Source organism: Pagrus major, chromosome 20 (genome assembly GCF_040436345.1).
Source record: "Pagrus major chromosome 20, Pma_NU_1.0".
Taxonomy (NCBI): domain Eukaryota; kingdom Metazoa; phylum Chordata; class Actinopteri; order Spariformes; family Sparidae; genus Pagrus; species Pagrus major.
In genome coordinates, this window is record NC_133234.1 from 3,388,046 (window position 1) to 3,407,335 (window position 19,290).

At 44.3% G+C, this 19,290-nt stretch overlaps 1 protein-coding gene across 1 annotated transcript; it reads left to right on the forward strand.

Annotated features, from left to right (window-relative positions):
* The first annotated feature begins 11,613 nt into the window (after positions 1 to 11,613).
* Positions 11,614 to 18,095, forward strand: LOC141015440 (nucleoside diphosphate kinase-like). The gene is made up of 5 exons (XM_073489519.1): positions 11,614 to 11,685; positions 13,911 to 14,043; positions 16,779 to 16,880; positions 17,087 to 17,199; positions 17,642 to 18,095. Exons 2-5 carry the CDS (start codon positions 13,915 to 13,917, stop codon positions 17,754 to 17,756), a joined length of 459 nt encoding a protein of 152 aa, XP_073345620.1. The 5' UTR covers positions 11,614 to 11,685; positions 13,911 to 13,914; the 3' UTR covers positions 17,757 to 18,095.
* The last annotated feature ends 1,195 nt before the right edge of the window (positions 18,096 to 19,290 follow it).

Consider the following 19,290-nt stretch of genomic DNA (forward strand, 5'->3'; position numbering starts at 1 on the left):
TGTTGGGAGCATTAGCAGGAGAGGCTAAGCGGCAGGTCAGTGTTCTTGAGGAAGATGAAAGGGACCAAGTGCGTAAAATCTTTGCATATTTAGACTCTCTTTATGGCGACCGAACTCCTATTCCAGTGTTGAGATCACAATTTTTTAGCTGCACACAAAAAACAGGTGAAACAGTCCCTTCATTTATATTAAGGTTGCGAGAGCTATATTGCAGGTTGCGGCGGCACGACCCAGACGACGCCCCCTCCGATGCATCCCTACGAGACCAGCTGCTGCTGGGGCTGCGTGAAGGTCCTCTGAGACAGGCCCTGAAGGTTTATGCCCGCCGTAATCCGGACGAAACCTTTGCTGCACTACGCCAGGAGGCTCTAACACTGGATACTGAGACTGGAAACCAGCAATCAGAGGTAACATGTTCTTCTGTAAATAACTCTCGTGTTCCTCCTAACCCAACACAGGATGCCAGTTGGAAAGAAACACTGAAACGAGAAATTATGGAGGATGTTAAAACACAGATGCAAGGGCTGACACAGGAATTGATGAGGGAAATCAAACCACTCCTTCAACCAGCCACCGCTACCCCACAGCCCCCAACGCAACCACGGAGGGAACGACGGCAACCGCTTCCAGCTGCTAATGATTGGGATGAACAAGGTAGGCCCATCTGCCGCCAATGTAGACAAGCAGGACACATTGCCAGGTTTTGCAGGAGGCCAGCTGCCTCCCAGCCGGCTTTAAACTAGCCATCCCTGCTACTGAGGTCCGAGGGGCAGGGGTTACTAGTCCACCAGAGGAGATGAGGGCCACGGATGCATTTATAGGGCAGTGTCCCACAATAGGAGTTACCATTGAGGGAGTTGGACTGTCAGGGCTGCTAGATACAGGGTCCCAGGTTACATTGATGCAGCAAAGTCTGTTTGAGAAACATTTCACTCAAGCTAAGCTTGGAAAAGCCCCTGTAGTTTTTAGGTTGCGGGCAGCCAATGGACTTGAGATCCCCTATACTAGCTACGCTGTGTTAGATCTCGAAGTAGAGGGTATTGAGATACCCGGACGGGGCATTGTGATAGTGAAGGATGAACACTGCACACACCCACTAATTGTTGGCATGAATGTGGTGACAGCCTGTTGGCATGCTCTTTTTAAATGCCGTGGAAAGTCTGCTCTCTCCCCACCGCAGCTGAAGAACCGGAGGGTCTGGAAGGATGCCTTTGCGACTTGCCGACGTGTAGAGGTCACCATGGCAGAAGATGGGCTGCTGGGATATGTTCGTCCAGTCAGCCGACACAACATCCGGGTCCCCCCGAAAAGTGAAGTGCTGGTGTGGGGTCGAGCTCGGATGGGCCCAAGAGGAGGTGACTACTGTGCCCTGGTGGAAGCGCTGCCGGAGGCTAGCGATGTGGGAGTGGCCAGAACGCTAGCAGTGGTAAGGAAAGGCAGAGTGCCTGTGCGTGTTTGTAACCCACACCCCTATAGTCTGTCCATAGGCCGGTACCAGAAGCTAGGGAAGCTGTACCACGTGGATGAAGCTGATGTGCATGGACCTCGTGACTTGAGCCTGTCCCTAGAGGATGACTGTGTGGTTGAAGTAGCTTTGGTGGATGCTGCAGCTGTCCAGGAGGACCAGAAACTGCCAAAGGAGGTGAGCGAATTAACTAACAGATCTGATCTGTCTGAGCAACAGCAGGAGGAGCTACGCACCCTGCTGTTGAAATGGAATAAAGTGTTTGCACAACACGAAGAGGATTTTGGCCGGACGGACCTGGTGCAGCACCAAATCCATACAGGCGACGCCGCACCTGTCAGAGAGAGGTATCGACCCCTTCCTCCTTTAATGTATAAAGAGATGAAGACTCTGCTTGCAGGTATGCTTGAGAAAGGAGTAATTAGAGAGAGCTGTAGCCCATGGGCAGCGCCCATAGTTTTGGTAAGGAAGAAGGATGGCAGCTGGAGATTTTGTGTTGACTACAGAAAGTTGAATGCAGTAACCCACAAAGATGCTTTCCCCCTGCCTAGGATAGAGGAGACACTTACCAGCCTGACCCAAGCAGAGTGGTTTACGACCCTTGACCTGGCCAGTGGCTACTGGCAGGTCGAGATGGACCCCCAGGATCGGGAGAAAACCGCTTTTACCACACCTCTTGGACTGTTCGAGTTTGAACGAATGCCTTTTGGTCTCTGTAATGCGCCGGCTACATTCCAGCGGCTGATGCCGCAGTGCTTAAGTGGACAGCTGGCAGAGTCCCTGTTAGTGTATTTGGACGACATTATCATTTATTCACCTGATTTCTCCTCTCACCTGCAGCATTTGGATGAGGTATTCAAGAAGCTCTGGCAGCACGGGTTGAAACTGCGCCTGGATAAGTGCAAGCTCCTCCAGCACGAGGTGAAATTCTTGGGGCATGTGGTGGATCAGTATGGGGTAAGACCTGACCCAGATAAGACCTCAGCGATACTAGACTGGCCCATCCCTAACACCATAAAGCAGGTACGAGCTTTTTTAGGACTGGCCGGCTATTATAGGCGTTTTGTGGCTGGTTTTGCCAAGATTGCACGCCCCCTAAACCAGCTATTGACAGGCATTCCAGCTAATAAGAGGTCCGAAACCCGGACAGTGCAGTGGTCCGCTGAGTGTCAGAAGTCTTTCGATACACTAAAAACAGCTCTAACACAAGCACCTGTTTTAGCGTATGCCGACTACTCTTTGCCTTTTATCATCTACACAGATGCCAGCAACCAGGGGTTAGGAGCAGTCCTGGCCCAAGTTCAAGAGGGGCGTGAGCGTGTAATCGCTTATGCCAACAGAAGCTTACATCCAACTGAACGAAATGATGCGAACTATAGCTCATTCAAACTGGAGCTTCTGGCCCTTAAGTGGGCAGTGACTGAGAAATTTAAAGATTATCTGACTGGAGCACGGTTCACAGTATTCACTGATAATAATCCTGTTGCTCACCTACAGACAGCCCACTTGGGTGCAGTGGAACAACGCTGGGTTGCTCAGCTGGCATCGTTCGACTACGACATCAAGTACCGCTCAGGTAAAAGTAATGTGAATGCTGATGCACTGTCCAGGTGTCCAGTTATCCCCAGACCTGCTGACGCCCCAGATGAAGGAAGTGCGATTGCTGCGGCTCCCACTTCAGCAGCCATTGAACTCACCCCAGAAGGAGGAGACGAGGGGTGGGTCAGCAGTGAATGGGAGGAAGCACAAGCACATGACCCTGACATTCAAACCGTTAAGAGGTATGTGGAGACACGAGTAACACCTAAGGGACCAGAGCGCCAGGCGTTATCCCACGGAGCAAGGAAATTGCTGCAACAATGGAGAAAGCTCCAAGTTGAGGGTAACTTACTGTGTCGTAAAGTGATTGACCAACACACTCACGAAATATACTCTCAGATTGTGTGTCCAAGTGCCAGGCGCGAAGAGGTCTGGAGAAGAGTCCATGAAGCTGCTGCCCATGCTGGAGTGGATAGAACCTTGGCCCGGCTACGTCTGCGATTCTACTGGGCCGGCATGGAGGGGGAGGTACGTCAATTCCATCAGGGTTGTGTTGCCTGCAGCCTGCAAAGGGAGAGAGTAGAGCCTAGGGCCCCACTGAACCCTATTTCTGTGTCATACCCTCTAGAAGTAGTAGGCCTAGATTTCTTATCTTTAGGCAGACCCACAGACACCTACCAAAACATTCTGGTTGCCACTGATTTATTCACCCGTTTTGCTTGGGCCATCCCCACACGCGATCAAACAGCTCAGACCACAGTTAGAGCCCTATGGACGCATGTAATACAGCCCTTTGGCTGCCCGGCCCGGTTCCATTCTGACCGTGGACCCAATTTTGAGTCAGCATTAATGAAACAGCTTTGTGATACCTATGGGATAACCAAAAGCCGCACAACACCATATCATCCCGCAGGAAATGGTAGTGCAGAGCGTTTTAATCAGACCCTGTTAAACATGCTCCGCTCCCTTGAAACAGCTAAACAAAACAGATGGCCAGAATACCTGCCTGAGCTAGTACACGCGTACAATAACACAACATACAGTGCAACCACCTACGCTCCTTCTTTCCTCATGTTTGGGAGACACCTGCGGCTTCCAGTAGACGTGGGATTAGGTGTCGGCCCCCAACAGAAACGACATGATCTAGGGGGGTGGGTCCGAGATCACCAGCAGAAACTGTCGCTAGCATATAGTGTCGCTAGACAAAAAATGTGTACTGCTGCCTCCCAACACAAGCTACATTATGACAAGCGGGCCAGAGCCTTGCCACTGTTACCTGGAGAGAGAGTCTGGGTACGGGATAGGAATAGGCAAGGAAAAGGAAAGTTGTGTACTTGGTGGAGTTCAGAGCCACATGTTGTTTTGGAGCGGGTAGGGGACACTGGGTTAGTGTATAAGGTGCAGCCAGAGAAGGGTGGCCGCATACAGACCCTACACAGAAATGCCCTGAAAGTCTGTGTGGCCCCCCCTCCAGAGGTTTTGCCTCCAGCCGACAAACCGGCTACAGAGACTCAGAGACTGAATGTACCGGTGTTTTATGGCTTTATACCCACAGCAGCACCTGGGCCTGCTCAGAATGAGGAACAGGACACTCCACGACGCTCCATAAGAGCAAATCTTGGCCAACTTCCTCTGCGTTACAGAGACTAACAGACTGGACTTAGGTTGCAGGGACTGGCAACATTAAAGGGTGGGAAGATGTCGCACGGCAGAAGTAACAGCTGATTTTTGTGTATGATTTTATATTTTCCTGCATGATTTTATTATTGTTTGTAGTGATTTTATTATCTTTTATTGTACGGTTTTAAGTGAAGTCAATTTGAGTGTTTACTTCTGCTGAGGCATTTTTTTGATTACCTTGTTAACCTGCACCTGGGAAGCGCTTTACCTCCATAGACTGACCAATAGGTCTGAAGGACGAAGCGGCGAGCGACCAATTGAACGCGAGGAGGAGGGACTCAACGGGCCGCACACGGAAACAAGAGCAGAGGAGAGTGAGACGGATTGAGACGCGGCAGACAGTGCAGACACACGAGCAGTAAGCAGTGACGGGAGAACGACGACATTGACGGACGAGCAGTGGAGGGACCGCCCGAGAAGAGCTGACTAGAGACCAGCGGAAGTGGTGGTAACAACTGAGCCGAAAAAAAACCAGAGTGTTACGACGCGACCTTACGGCAGCGGCAGAGTGAGGAGCTCTGCCTAGCCGCGTGTCCTCGCCGATGGTCCGCCCCCCTACGGAGTGAGTCAGAGGAGGAGACCAGAGAGCGGTGTGGCGTCGGACACGAGCAGGAAAGCCGCTGGTATCCGGTCCCGCTCGGGCCTGTACGTTGGGCCTTGTCCCCCTGTGTTGGACAGACTTCTTGGACTTCTAGCCGTATGTTGAAGACAGTATAAAGGACATTTTTCTTTCACATTCTGCTACTTAAACAAAAAACTGTTGACGTGTCTGAGTGTAATAAAAAACAAGCTTGTTTTAACTGAGAAGTGGCCGTTGCCTCCTTGGGGTTAACACAGTGCTCACCACTTGATTTTAAAGGACCAGTACAAAGTTTTAATAATCCCACAATTCTCATTTTTTAACTACCTACATTACACTGACATGGCTCATTTCCTAGTAACCAGGTAAGAAAACATTACAGGTCATGTTTAGAGCTCGATTTGAAATTCATATGAGATGACGAGGACTCGGAGTGACCTAACTTGCAAAGTAGCGTTAGCTGCAAACATGTAACTTAGTCCACCGCTGTGTAACACTGAATAGTTACAGACTGCGCATTTTCCACGGTCCTTTAGTCTGAAACCGAATAGTTAGAAATATGTCCCTTTAATATATGGGACCGAAAGCCCAACCTGTTATATGGGAGGTGACGTTAGCAGCTGGATGTAGCCACAGGCTAACGGTTTGTTTGTGTCTGTGTAGTAACATTAGCCGCTTACACACAGCAATCCCGTATCAGAGACAATTTTTTTGTCTCCCAATATGCCGTCTTTGCTTTCGCCTGTGCCTGTCAGACTGCATCAACCGTAACGGTAAATCGCAGCGCTTGTGTGTCGCTACACACAGCGACCCGGCTGCTTCCTGTGTGTAGGGGATAAGGCATCAGCTGCACTGCTGTGAAGAGTTCATGCACGCTCCCACACCAGCTCGGCTGATGGCTGCAGTTACTCTAACAGTCGCAACGGCCATCGTGTCACTATTGAGTCTTATTTCTTGATCCTGCCCCAAGTTCCTTTAAATACGGACTGGTATTATTAATTTTTACTCTGTTTATTTTTTACCAAATGTGATAAATGGGAGAGAGGGGGTCACTCTGCCTCCTGGCAGCTCAAGGCAGGTCATCTGCTTCCTCTGTGCCATCAACCTCTCCAGGTTAAGAAAGAAAGAGATCAGGAATAGCTGAAGGAAGCGAGACCAGACAAGAGCTCCCTTCACTCTCTCCTGCAGGAAAGAGCTCAACACCAATCTCTTCTCCTGCAGCAGATGACCTGTAGTTGGATCTGAGTCTCTGTGTAACCCCTCTTCAATGCTCTTTATGCTAGCTTTATGTTCCTGAACTGTTGCCTTGATCTAAGCAGTTGAATGGGAGGTGTAATACTATGTATAATACAAATATGTGCCTTATCCACCTCCCACCACAACTTCAAAGAACTGAAACTGGTTTTCTGAAGTTTCCACCATTGCCAAAAACACTTAAAGCTCTGGCAAAAAGTTCTGTTTTGCAGAAGCTTGTTTTTAAATAGCCAGTAGGACTTAACCCTTTCACCTGGCGGAATGTAGATCCTGTCCAGTCGTGAAGCACTAACCCTGTTGTTGCTGACCCTCACCAATGTTTATTGTCTAGGCTGTGGATGTTTTACCCTCCATGTGTCGAACAGATCCAAGTGTGTGATGATGTAATTAAGGCTCTGAGCTGACTCATACAATTAAAATCTCCAACAATGATGAGCTGATCCTGATGGTAATTTCTCAGCTCATTTTTCATGAGGGTGAAAAAAACCTACTCTTTCTGTTCCATGATTTGGATCATATACATTGACAAAGCAGAACACTGTACTGTCTAATTCTGCCCTTCACCACTTTTATCAAGGATAAAACCATTGCATTTGCTGTTGTTTTGAACAGGACAGCTACCCACTGAAGTTAGTGCCATGACTGAGGATCCATGGACCCTCCCACCATAAGCCCCAGTCTATTTCATTTGCTGGATTAGAATGTATCCTTCTTTAGCATGTCTCTCCCTCCATTAATGTTCAGAGACCCTATTTTTAGAGTCCCCTAAAAAGGTCAGAAAAGAGAAACAGACAAAAAAAAAAAAAAAAAAAACAAGCAGGGAGTTGTGAAAAGAGAAAACCATCGTGTGATGCAAGATCATATTACTTTCTGGACCTAACAGTTTTTATTGCTTTCCTCAAAGTTGTAATGTGCTTTTTGAGGTGAAAGCATTCCTTTTCATACAAAAGGTCAAAACCAACTAACCTTTTCAGGACACCAACAGATCTGATGAACTTATCAGTATCACTGAAATAATCACTCACTCTCACAGACTTTATGAATGTTTCATCGAATTGTAGCGGGATGAGCACTTTCCCTTTGTTTTGCTCGTTGGCGTGGTTGTGTCCCTTTAATTAAGCCTCAGTGTATATAAGAGGGAGGGGCCCTTAGTGCTGCCCTTTCTCTGCCAGCTGGTGCACGCTTTCCCTTTCCGGGTTACCTGGTTTCAGGTGCTGCAGACACTCTGCACTCTTCTCTCCTCCGCGCTGTTGCACATCCATATCCAACATCACAGGTATGATTAAACTATTTATCGCTGCGCCGCTCTTTCATCCATGCGCATTGATTGCCAGCGTCTGCTTACAACCAAACACGTCTTACAGTGTCCAAAATGTATGTTGGCTCCCTCTCGCTCTCTCCTCCCGGTGCCTGAACCACACCACGCTGATGGGACAGGCCGAGGTCTCAGCACCTAGCCGGCACGAGCCACGCCACTCTGCGCTCAGGACCGCTGCTGCTTTGGGAGGTCTCAATGTGCGACTGTGTGGATTGTTTATGATTTGGAATTTAAAGCTTGGCTTATGGAAAAGTCCTGATTTATTTGTGTTGATTGTTTAATCGTTGGTTTTGTTTTCTTTTGGTCTCCTATTCACCTTCCTAGTTTATTATTTTGGGGGTTTTTTGTTTGTTTTTTTTTTGGTTGTGTGCTCCAACTTGAGCCCGCTCGAGCCACACCAATGGCAGCCATTTCTTCTATTGTACCTGTAGCAAACAGGAGGGGGATGGTGAGTGGGGTTTTCTTGTGCGGACCTTTTTTTTTTTCTTCTTTTTTTCTTTGCTTTGCATCAGTTAGTGAGTCAGCCACAGTAGCATTTATTTTCTTTAATTTTCCTTGATTCCTATTTTTCATATGGTTTTGCCCTCCCACTAACCGTCCCTCTCTGTCTGTTTACTTCCAGGTGCTGAGGGCCTCACTGGTGACCTGCTCCCCCCTCTTCGGTGATGGTGTCCTATCGTGTGTAGTGCCCCACTTCACCCCTTTTTTTGGCTTTGCCCTTGTGTGTGTTTATGTAGTGTCTTACATGTGGATTGTGGTGCCCCCACAGCAAAAGTTTCAAGAGAGCTTACTTGATCATGTACAAATCTGAAAAACAGGGACAACAAACCATTCAAAACTCTGCGCCACTCACACATCAACCACCACCGCTCACACTCATGCTCACCTGAAACGGAAAGAAGAGGAGAGGAGAGAGAAAAGGAAAGGAAACAGGAGCAACAGGACCTCTCCTGGAGATTAGAGGAGGAAAAGGAAACAGGAGAGGAGAGCAAACAGAAGAAAAGGTGAGAGGAAACAGAAAAAGACAGAAGAGGAAACAGGAAAAGACAAAAAAGGAAACAGGAAAAGACAAGAAGAGGAAACAGGAAAAGACAAGAAGAGGAAACGGGAAGAGACAAAAAAGGAAACGGGAAAAGACAAGAAGAGGAAAAAGGAAAAGAGAAAAGAGGAAACAGGAGAGGAGAGCAACAGGAAAGGACAGAAAACAGGAGGAGGTAGAGGAAGAGATGAAAGCACAGGTGAAAGATGATGGGAGTATGTATATAAATGTGTGTGTGTGTGTGTGTGTGGCTTTATATTTCACTTAAAGAGTTCTGCATGCGACCACAGGGGTGTCAGCCTCAGGCTTTGTGTAACTCCACATTTTTTCTTCCAACAATCTAATAATCAGAGGTAATCACAGGCAGCAGTGTGGAGGACACACTTCATCTGTGGGTCTCACTCACTGCACTGCCTCAGTATTCATTAAAGCCACTGGCAGCCAGCCAATGAAGCAAAGGGTGAAAACTTAATATTTCAAAGTAGATTCAATCTCAGAGGGAGATTTGGTTTTGGCCGTCATACCTAATATTTTCATACTGCTGGGGGAAGTCAGGCTCAGAAAAATTCCATCCATTTACACTGAGTGAAGTGAGTGAGGTGGGGATACTGGTGCTTTAGGTAAGAGATACAGTTCTTTATGGCTTCAATATCCCAGGCCACATTAAGGTTATTTCTATTAATGTTATGCATTGCCCAGTGACTTTATTACCACTATGTAAGCTCATACCATAAAAGCCATGGGCTGCCGATTTATTAAGTCCTCTTCAAAGCTTCCTACAGCCAGTAGATATGAGTGTTATTAAAGTACATGTGTGCATGCATTTATTCATGTGTGCAAATCACATAGGTATTATCTTCTCATGTAGTATTAGTATGTAGCTTTTATGTAACAGTAGCCTGTAAGTTCAGTATGATGATCAACTATAAACAGAAAGGTGAAGAACTCAATAAACTCTACGGACAATGATGTTATTTGGCGTTATAATGGAGTAAGTCATGATAGTTTACAATCTTAAACTGTGAGTAATTTCTAAATGAAAGGTTCTGTTGACTTGTGTTATTAGTTGTGGAACCACCTCAGAATAAATGATGATCGTTCATTCAAAATTGTTGTGTTAGAACACTGCAAGGTTTGACCTGCAGGCTGCAGCCTTGTCTCCTAGACATTACTCTTCTAAACAACTACTTTGCAATTGCAGACACATTTTTTGGTAAGTGTAATGTCGACAGTTACGTTTTCTATTAAAATATTGAGAAAATGTTATCAATTAACATACAAGGCAAGATGCAAAAATGTCTATACTGAATGTATCAGTAATATATTTACCGATAACATATTTCATTTGTTTTCCACCAAAAGAGGCAGTCTTGCAACATACAGCTTCTTTCCTCAGGCTATTTGACATAACATCTATTCAGAAATAGCCAGTCTTCCCACTGATGGTCTCGTTTGATGTAGGTCATAGAGGCATCAGTATTAATGTGAGACTGTTTCATAACCAGTTAATAACTCCTTGGTATGTTTGAGTTTGATTGACCTAAATACAGAAGTTTGAAAAACAACAACCTCTTAAACAAATTTGACGCAACTAGCTTAATTTCTAATTTCTATATCTTTACATTTGTAAATGAGACAAAATCTAAAGTGCCTCATGTTTGCCTCATGTTCCTTTTTGGTGATTTTTCAGCTTTGTGGACGTGCAGAGTTTTTGTTTTTTATATCCACCTGCTGAAAGGGGACGTTTCTCTGTTCTCAACTTAAATTTAGTTTAGACTGTGAACGTTACATTAACAGGTTTTAATGTAATGTCCTTAGTACAGTATACAGTGGGTACTTCTCATTTCACCTAAATTGTTTCCACATTTCCCTCACATCATTGTCAACAAAATCAAAAATCACTCTTTCTCAGCACAGATGCAGCATTCTTCCACTTTATGCCAAGAGGTACAAAATCAAAACTCCTTGCTTGATCAGATTGTTCCTTGGACAGGGTGCATTGTCCTGCTGGAGGACAATGCCATCAGGGAATGCTGTAGCCACGAGGACGTGTACTTGGTCTGCAGCAATGTCTAGATGGTACCCAAGGTATGCCAGAAAAACATTAAAAAGCAGTGATCAATGTTATTTACTTCACCTAACAGTGGTGTTAATGTTTTGGGCTGATCAGTCTGAAATAATTGCAGTAGATGTCCACAAATACAGCTCTGATTTTTTCTTTTTTTTTTTCAATTTAAATAGTAAAACTTGTGTGTTGTCCTTTTGAGGACAGTTAATCATTCAGTTTATTCAGTCAGTGAAGATTATTCTCTTCTCATAAAATGTCCTGCAAAAACTACATAGTGCACCTGTAAATGGCAGGGCCATGGACCGGGCATATATAAATGAAATGCAGTTGCTGTTAACATTTTTGAATACACCTGTGCTTCTCTTCCTGTGGCATGTCAAAATGTCAGTTATATTGTAGGACCTTCCTCACAAATATAGTTTTGGGAATGTGTCCACTCAGTAATCATACTGCAGGGAAGTGTTTATTATTATGCTGATGCGTGTGATATTTCTTTTGTTAGGATTATACTGTTATTTATACTCTCAGTTTGTAGAGTTGTTGAGTACACACTACACTGCACTTCTGCACTGCAGCACACTATCTCGCGGTGAGAAACTGCCCCTTTTTGGCTCCAATGTGTTGCCGTCGCCGCAGTCTCCGCCTTCGCGCATAAATAGCGGCTGCGCACGCTCCGTAGGTCTTCTCCCACGTCCACCGGAGCAACTACTGTTGAAAACTGTACCGGATCCTCATTGTCAAGGTAAAGTTCGCTTATTATTCCTCTTTTACTCGTTTCAGTGATATTTGTATGAATGTAAGTACTCTTCTTATTCCTCCTGTTGTTCACACAGTCATTTTTTAGTAGAAGTCGTGTTTTCCAGCATGTGTGTTGTAACTTGGTTTTATCGCATTTTAACTCGTTAAGGCATTAAATGAGGACACCGTTCATACTGAAGCTGTGGGACATATTGTTAAGGCGCCGACCGGGCGCAGTGAAGCGGTGTCCTCGCTGCCGCCCTGACATCTGACGTGAGTTTTCGCAGCAGCAGCACGAACAAAAGACCATGTGGCTGTCTGTGAAGGCCCGGGCCTGTCCCCGACTTCCAGTGCGGCACTGTGCTGGAATTCATTAGGGCTAGCTATCTCACCACCGTAGGCGGTTTCAGTAAGAGTGGTTTCACAGGGGGATGACTCTCTCCTCTGTGGCCGGAGTTGACTGTCCAGGTTCAATGGCGGCGTTATGAAGACTGGCTGTCAGCCGCAGCCGGCAGAGCAAACGTCACCGCCATGATCGAACAGACTGAAGTCCGTCTGCCTTGTCCTCTACACGAGCTGTCAAGCGTCCTTCAGAAGGCTGTTAACGCAGCTGCGTATTTCCGCAATAATCGTGCAGGGTGTGATTTATAATCGTACATGCAAGGCTATAACATGCCTAAACTTTGCTACCGCTCAGCTAGCCTATTGTATTGTTGGACTGTCGTGATTTCATTGAACTCATCGTCATCCATTTACACCTTTCGCTAATGCTAGAGTTATTTAAGTACATGTAACTATTTGGTAATTGAAATGTTAGTTTAGCTGTAAAAGGATAATGTCCCTGGCTAAGGGAGTGGTTGCATAGATGTTAATTGGCTAATGGCAGTGAATGAAGTGTGTGCCGGAGCAGGCAGTCCTTTTCGTTTAATTATGTGGATCTGGTTTTTCATGGGCCACGTCAGCAATTTACAGAAAATGTGACGGTGCCTAAAGTATTTTACACTGGCCTTGAAATGCTCTTTGTGCGAGTCAGTGATTATATAATTTGGCTTTTGGCCTCAGTAATGCACCATGGTTAACAATGGTGTAAGTCAAGCTGCACAGAAAACCAGACTAACATTATCAATTGTAATATAATTCTGACTTTTTTTGGCGTGTGTGTAAATTTCCCTATAATTCAAATTATAGTTCTTCCCAGGAGAATTGTGTGTGTGATATTTATTCACACACATATATGTATGTGTGTATGTATATATCATCATCATCATCATTATTATTATTATTATTATTATTATTATTATTATTATTATTATCATCATCATCATCATCATCATCATCATCATCATCATCATCATCACACAATTCTCCTGGGAAGAACTATAATTTGAATTATAGGGAAATTAAAGATTTCTTTGATAGAGTTTATTTATTTTTCTGCGGTTTGAAACTAAACTCTTATGTTGACTTTCATGTGACCAGTAGACAAGTTTCACATTTTTACAAACTCCGCTCACCTGAAATGTGCTGCAGTTGAGGATTATTTATAATTATCTTACAGTTTGATTTTGAGAAATGTGACAATTGCACAATAAAAATTCAGAAGTAACGTAGATGGCTTAAAATTGCTTGTCTGCTCTGGCCATCAGATCGTTCAGTAGTTTTTCTCCCAACTGACCTGACTTCTTTCAGCCTCATACTTTCTAAGCCATACCTTCAGTTGATCAGAAATAATTGGAAGTGCACAAAATGATACACAGTATTTGGCAAATAACTGCTTAAAAAATCAGTAGTTCCTCATTGGTAAATTGTTAGTTGATATTGCACTTGGCCATATTATGGTTTTGATTAACTTGGATTAATTGTGCAGCCCCAGTTGAGGTTGTTGCAGATGATTTGTTTTGTGACTTATTCATTAGCTGTGAATAGTAATGGTGACAGTTGAGTCTCTCTCAGTGCACCTTTTTTTAGAAACCATGTGAGGATAAAGGTCTTTCCTCTGTGGGAGTGGCTGGCAGTCAAAGTCGCAGTAGTCCAGTTAAGGTGATCACACTGTCGGATCAACACAACCTGTTGTCTTTTGCTCTGTGTGATGGGGTCGGTGCCTTCGGCAGCCGGCCCCACAGCTGGATGTGCCGAATGCCAACAAGAGTCGTGAGTGATCCCGGCCTTTTCCCCTTGTTGATTGTAAATGGTTTTATTGTTATCATCCCCCTTTCTCCTCTTTTACAGAATCATGGCTGAGCTGAAGGAGCGCACATTCATTGCCATCAAGCCTGATGGTGTGCAGAGGGGAATCATTGGAGAGATCATCAAGAGGTTTGAGGTAAAAGGCTTCAAACTCGTCGGCATGAAGATGCTCCATGTAAGTAAACATATTTTTTTCATATATTTTATCTGTAATGCATTGCCGCTGACTTTTTTCTTTTTTTTTTAAAAGTAAAGGGCTTGAGGTGAGCTGCTTTCACAAGTCAGTGGTCATGTTAACCGTCTTGTGAGTGTGCAGAGTGACGGTTAAGACCTCCGGTGAGCTGATTAGCCAGTTTGTCTATTCCTGACCATGGCATGAGCGATTTAGCACTGAGTTGAGGTCTCCTAAGCCGCTAACATCTGAGCTGTGACAGAGTGGGACCCTGCTAGACTATCATGAGGTCATGTGCATTCATTAACCTGCATTGTGCAAGAATTGATGTAAAAAAAAAAAGGCACGTCTTCGCAGTCCATAAAAAATTTCCCATTCCAGTTAACTGAGGTGAAGTAGATTAACCCTAATTGCTTACATTAAATCTGGTGTCTGTGTGCTTACTGGTGCCAGAGGAAGTGAAAATGGAATAGGAGCCAAGTCGGAAGCAGAGGCTTGCCCAGAGAAGGCTAAATTGATCTTGCAATGTGGAGCTGCCAGTTCTGAAATGTTGGCTTTAGACCTGATGCAACCGGCAAGCCCAAAGACACAAGTCAGGTAATTTGCCGTCTATGCAAACGAGTGGTGCCAGCAAAAGATTCTAACACCACCAATTTGCACAAGCATTTGCGAATACATCATCCTGACAAGCACGCCAAGCTAACACCGAGAGGCAGCTCCCTCAACTGCCACTGGAAAAGCCGTGCTTCACCCGTCTTGTGAAAGACTCGTCGGAAATCATGTGTGAGGCTGCCAGTTCCAATACGCGCACACTTTGAATTGTGCTCTACGTAGTATTATGAACTATATGTACCGTGTTGAATTCTGTGGAGGCAGACCATTAATTAAGCAAAATAAAATGACAAATCGGCCAAAAATGAAACCAACCGTGATGGACTCAGCCGATTGGCGATATATTCGTCCAATCGCCCAAGCCTACTTCCCACCTATTGTCTGACATCAGAACGGAATCAGTCGTCTTCTTAGAATTTAACTTGAATGCTTTGATTTTTACTTGACTAATGTTGCAGATGTTTCTGCTGTTGATGCGCTGATTGGTTGCGATATCAACTTCACCAGATGTCTGGTTAATAATTTTGACTGCAATCTTGTCATTGGAGTGGGATGTATTGACCTTTTGCGACGTGTGTGTGTGTGGTAAGGCTGTCGTGTTGGCTGTGAACAGGGTGTTGTGCTGAGGTGGAGTCTTCAGAGGCTTGTTGTTCAGGTCACTGAGAACTACAATGTCTGTGAGTAATACCTGTAACACTTGACTTTTTAATGGCAGCACCCGTTGACTTTTTACACTGTAGTTTCTAATGCAGTGTACCGATCAGATGCCTGTGGCCCTTTCTAACTTCAGTGTATACCTCACTAGGATCAATTCATTTATCTAATGTGGGTCCAGGACTTGCTATAACTTTAAAGTGGAGTTGGCAGCACCCTGTGGCTAAATGAATATAACTAATTATGAGATTTCTTTTTACAAAAGAAACAGTATTTATTGTGGATTGGTCACATCTGGCCTGAGCTGAGTAATTAGGTCAGTATCTGCACTAAGCCGGTCAGATCTGATAGGTACAACCCTGAGGTAGATGTCAGGTCTGTGCTCTGATGTCTGTTCACTGAGCCTGAAGCCTTATAACTGTTAGTCCCATCAGGGTTTCTCTACAGGGGCTGTGTTTGCCACAGGTTGAGAATTATTTTTTTATTTTTTATTTTTTTGTAATTTAGTGGTGGTGGGTGGCAGAAACTCCATTTATTGCTACTCAAAATAAATCTGTCATCATAAATAAGAGATGAATAGGTATTTGCATATTAAAGTTCTATTTTCAAAATGTATTGAATAACAAACACTGACTTTAACTCTTAAGTTTATTTTTTCAAAATGAATGATTAAAAAAAATCTAACGAGTTTAATCTTCAAAATATATTAGAGATGACAATACTTAAACTCTGGTTTTGGTCCATAGCATAACATAAATGTCCTTTTTTTTTGTTTTGTTTTTTTTGAGGTGAAAAGCCTTTCTACTATCTATATGGGGATGCTTCAGGGGCACATCCATTTAAGATTCTGAGGCATGCATAGCTCCCTGGAGCTGGAGCAACCATATGAAGCATATATACATTCAAGGGCACAGTTAAGTTTTTCCTCATTTCACCGGTTATGTAGCCACTGTTCTACAGTGGCAAGTTAGGCCAATATAACTGACCACACCATGTTTAACCAGCCTTATGAATAGTTTCATCATGGTGACTTTTACGTGGCACTCAGCCAAACATGGTAGTATTGGGTGGTACTGTGGATGTGGTACATTGTAATTGACAGGATATTAAGCAATATAGGCAAATGAGCACACGTTTGTTTTTGTAGTTAATGTGCCTGTTGCAGTGCAGGACAAACTCATCAATAGGCTATGAAAAGGTTGCTAAGCTGGATGCGGCACAAGATCGCAAAGTTTAACATTCTAGATTTGTAATGTGTCTTTGCTAGTGAATTACAAAAACAGTGAATGATGAATGAAAAATGTTGTGCTGTCTTTTCCCTTCTGGTTAACTTTGGTTGGCTATCAACTGGAGAAAAAGTTTGAATTCAGAGTTGATGTACCTGGGTCGGTTGCTCAAGTAGAGCCTATGAGCAACTTGAATTGTGTGTAAAGGAACGATGCAGTGATACGTCTCATTGTCTCCTCCTGCAGGCCTCTCAGGACCTCCTGGAGAAGCACTACATCGACCTGAAGAGTAGACCCTTCTTTCCTACCCTCATTGCCTACATGAGCTCTGGTCCAGTGGTTGCCATGGTAAGAGACCACACACACAACAGATTGTGTAAGATTGATGTTTGTTGAACCAGAAAGGCTTAAACCCTGGAGACTAAACCTGCTCTGCTGCCTGACTGTTGTGGAAAATGACACCCATACTTTTCCTGTTGTTGGGGAAACGTGTTGGCTGAGGAAGTGCTAACGGAGCAGCTGGCTTCATCTGTCATTCCTCTTGTGTATTCCAGGTGTGGGAAGGCAAGGGTGTGGTGAAGACGGGAAGGGTGATGCTGGGTGAAACCAACCCTGCAGAGTCTAAGCCCGGAACCATCAGAGGAGACTTCTGCATTGACGTCAGCAAGTGAGTTTGTCTGCATTACCACTTTTACACTAAAATTGGCATGTATATTCAGTTCTTTAAAAACCTGGGTAAACTTGCTAAAAATAGGCAATTGACTCCTTTCACATTGGCAGAAGACACACCAGGAAAAAAGGACAGTAGGAAGTAGATCATTTACCTTATCAGACTACATCCAGAAGATGCTAAAACTAATTTCTCATCTGAGATTTGCATAACTGATCAGGTAGCTGGCAAGTATCAGGTACTGGGGAAGCAAGTCACAAATCTTTTACTTCAGTCTATTCTTTATTCAAACTCAACACCTGCTGAACAGTGTCGGAGCACTGCTTGAACAAACACAGTGGGAGTTCATATACAGCAACTTTTTGAGATATTGAAGTTCATTTGGACTGGATTCTCAGTCTGTCGCCCTTTTCCTCACCTCTTGCTCTTGTTTTCACAGGAACATCATCCATGGCAGTGACTCAGTGGAAAGTGCCAACAAGGAGATTTCCCTGTGGTTTACAGATGGCGAGCTGGTCAGCTACACTAGCTGTGCCTCCAGCTGGCTCTACTAAGCCGCTCTGTGTCCTGCAGCAGTCCTCACACTGGTTGAAAACCAGTGAACTCTTGCCTCAGATTTCATGTTTTTGCCCATAGCCTAGAGGGAGAAGAACTCACGTGAAGTTCTTTATGTCCCACAGTTGTCACATCCCCTCCTGCCCACTACTCATTATACTGTACTTGAAACTGGTCTCTATGGAGGTCCAGGCATAGTCCGGATTCATTCCTGAGCTCCATTCCTTTTTAGAAACATTCCATTCATCCCTTGAATGTACAGTTAATAACCGAAATGTCCTTGACCATCAGTTTTGTTAACCAGTGATCTGATTTCCAATAAAATGCACACAATACAATCTGTCTTTTCATTCACTGTTCAGATTACACACAGCACTGATGTACATATGATTCTGTGGTGACCTGTTGAGTCTAATGGAAGGGATTAGTAACAGCATATTTAATGTGGTGGTTCAGATCCACTCTCAGGCAGGATTGGAGGGGAGCTATAATCTGAGATTAGATAATTTTTTATTTCAGACCTGCTTTGTACTGAGATGCCAGCAGACTGCCAGATGACCACTGTGGCTTCACAACAGATGTGTCTTGTTGTCTCGGAACAGCAGAAAATGAATGTGTTGCATTTTCGGTTTCAGCTGAACTGACTGCATTTTGACAGGATTCTAACTCTCAATGGTATTAAGACATGCAGTCATGAGCAAACGTTTACATTCACTTGTAAAGAACATGTATATCATGGCAGCCTTGAGTTCCAATGATTTCTACAACTCATTTTCTGTGATTGAGTGGATAGTAGATGCATAAGAAAGTAAGCATACAAGACTGTCCTCATGCATACAAATTGTATAATAGTGTTTGATTCCCTAAGATACATACACAAAAACCCCAGAACTATACAGAATAATAAATATAGTCACAAAAATGATGTATTCATGTTGGAGTGTTGAGTCTCAGTCTGAGGAATGAAGCTGCTCTGTAGTCTGGTGGTACAGCAGCAGATACTTCTGTATCTGTCAGACGGCAGCAGGGTGAACAGACTGACTGGGTGGGTGTTGTCTTTTAGTATCCTTTAGGCTCAGCCGATACCTCACTTCACCAATGCTCTGTAGGTGGTACCAGTGATGTGAGCCTTCCTGTCCTGGGCTGTGATGAACCATGCCAGTGTGTGATGTTTCCAGTCAGGATGCTTTCTATTGCTCCTTTTGTAAAAGCTGACATGAACATAATGCAGTCCTATTCATATGTGTCAACACAACCTTGTTATGACGGAATAAAAAAAAAAAATCTTCAGATTCTCAGTTTAGCTGAGCATCTGCCCAGGTGATTATACTTTTTAATTTAGTGTCATCTATACAGAGGTGTCAAAAGTACCCAAAAGTCATACTTAAGTAAAAGTAACGATATTGTCTTAAAATATTCCTATAGTGAAAATGAAAGTCACCCACACTAATAGTACTTGAGAAAAGGTCTCAAAGCATTCGATGTTAAATGTACTTATGTATCAAAATCACAAGCTAAGGTACATTCTACAAA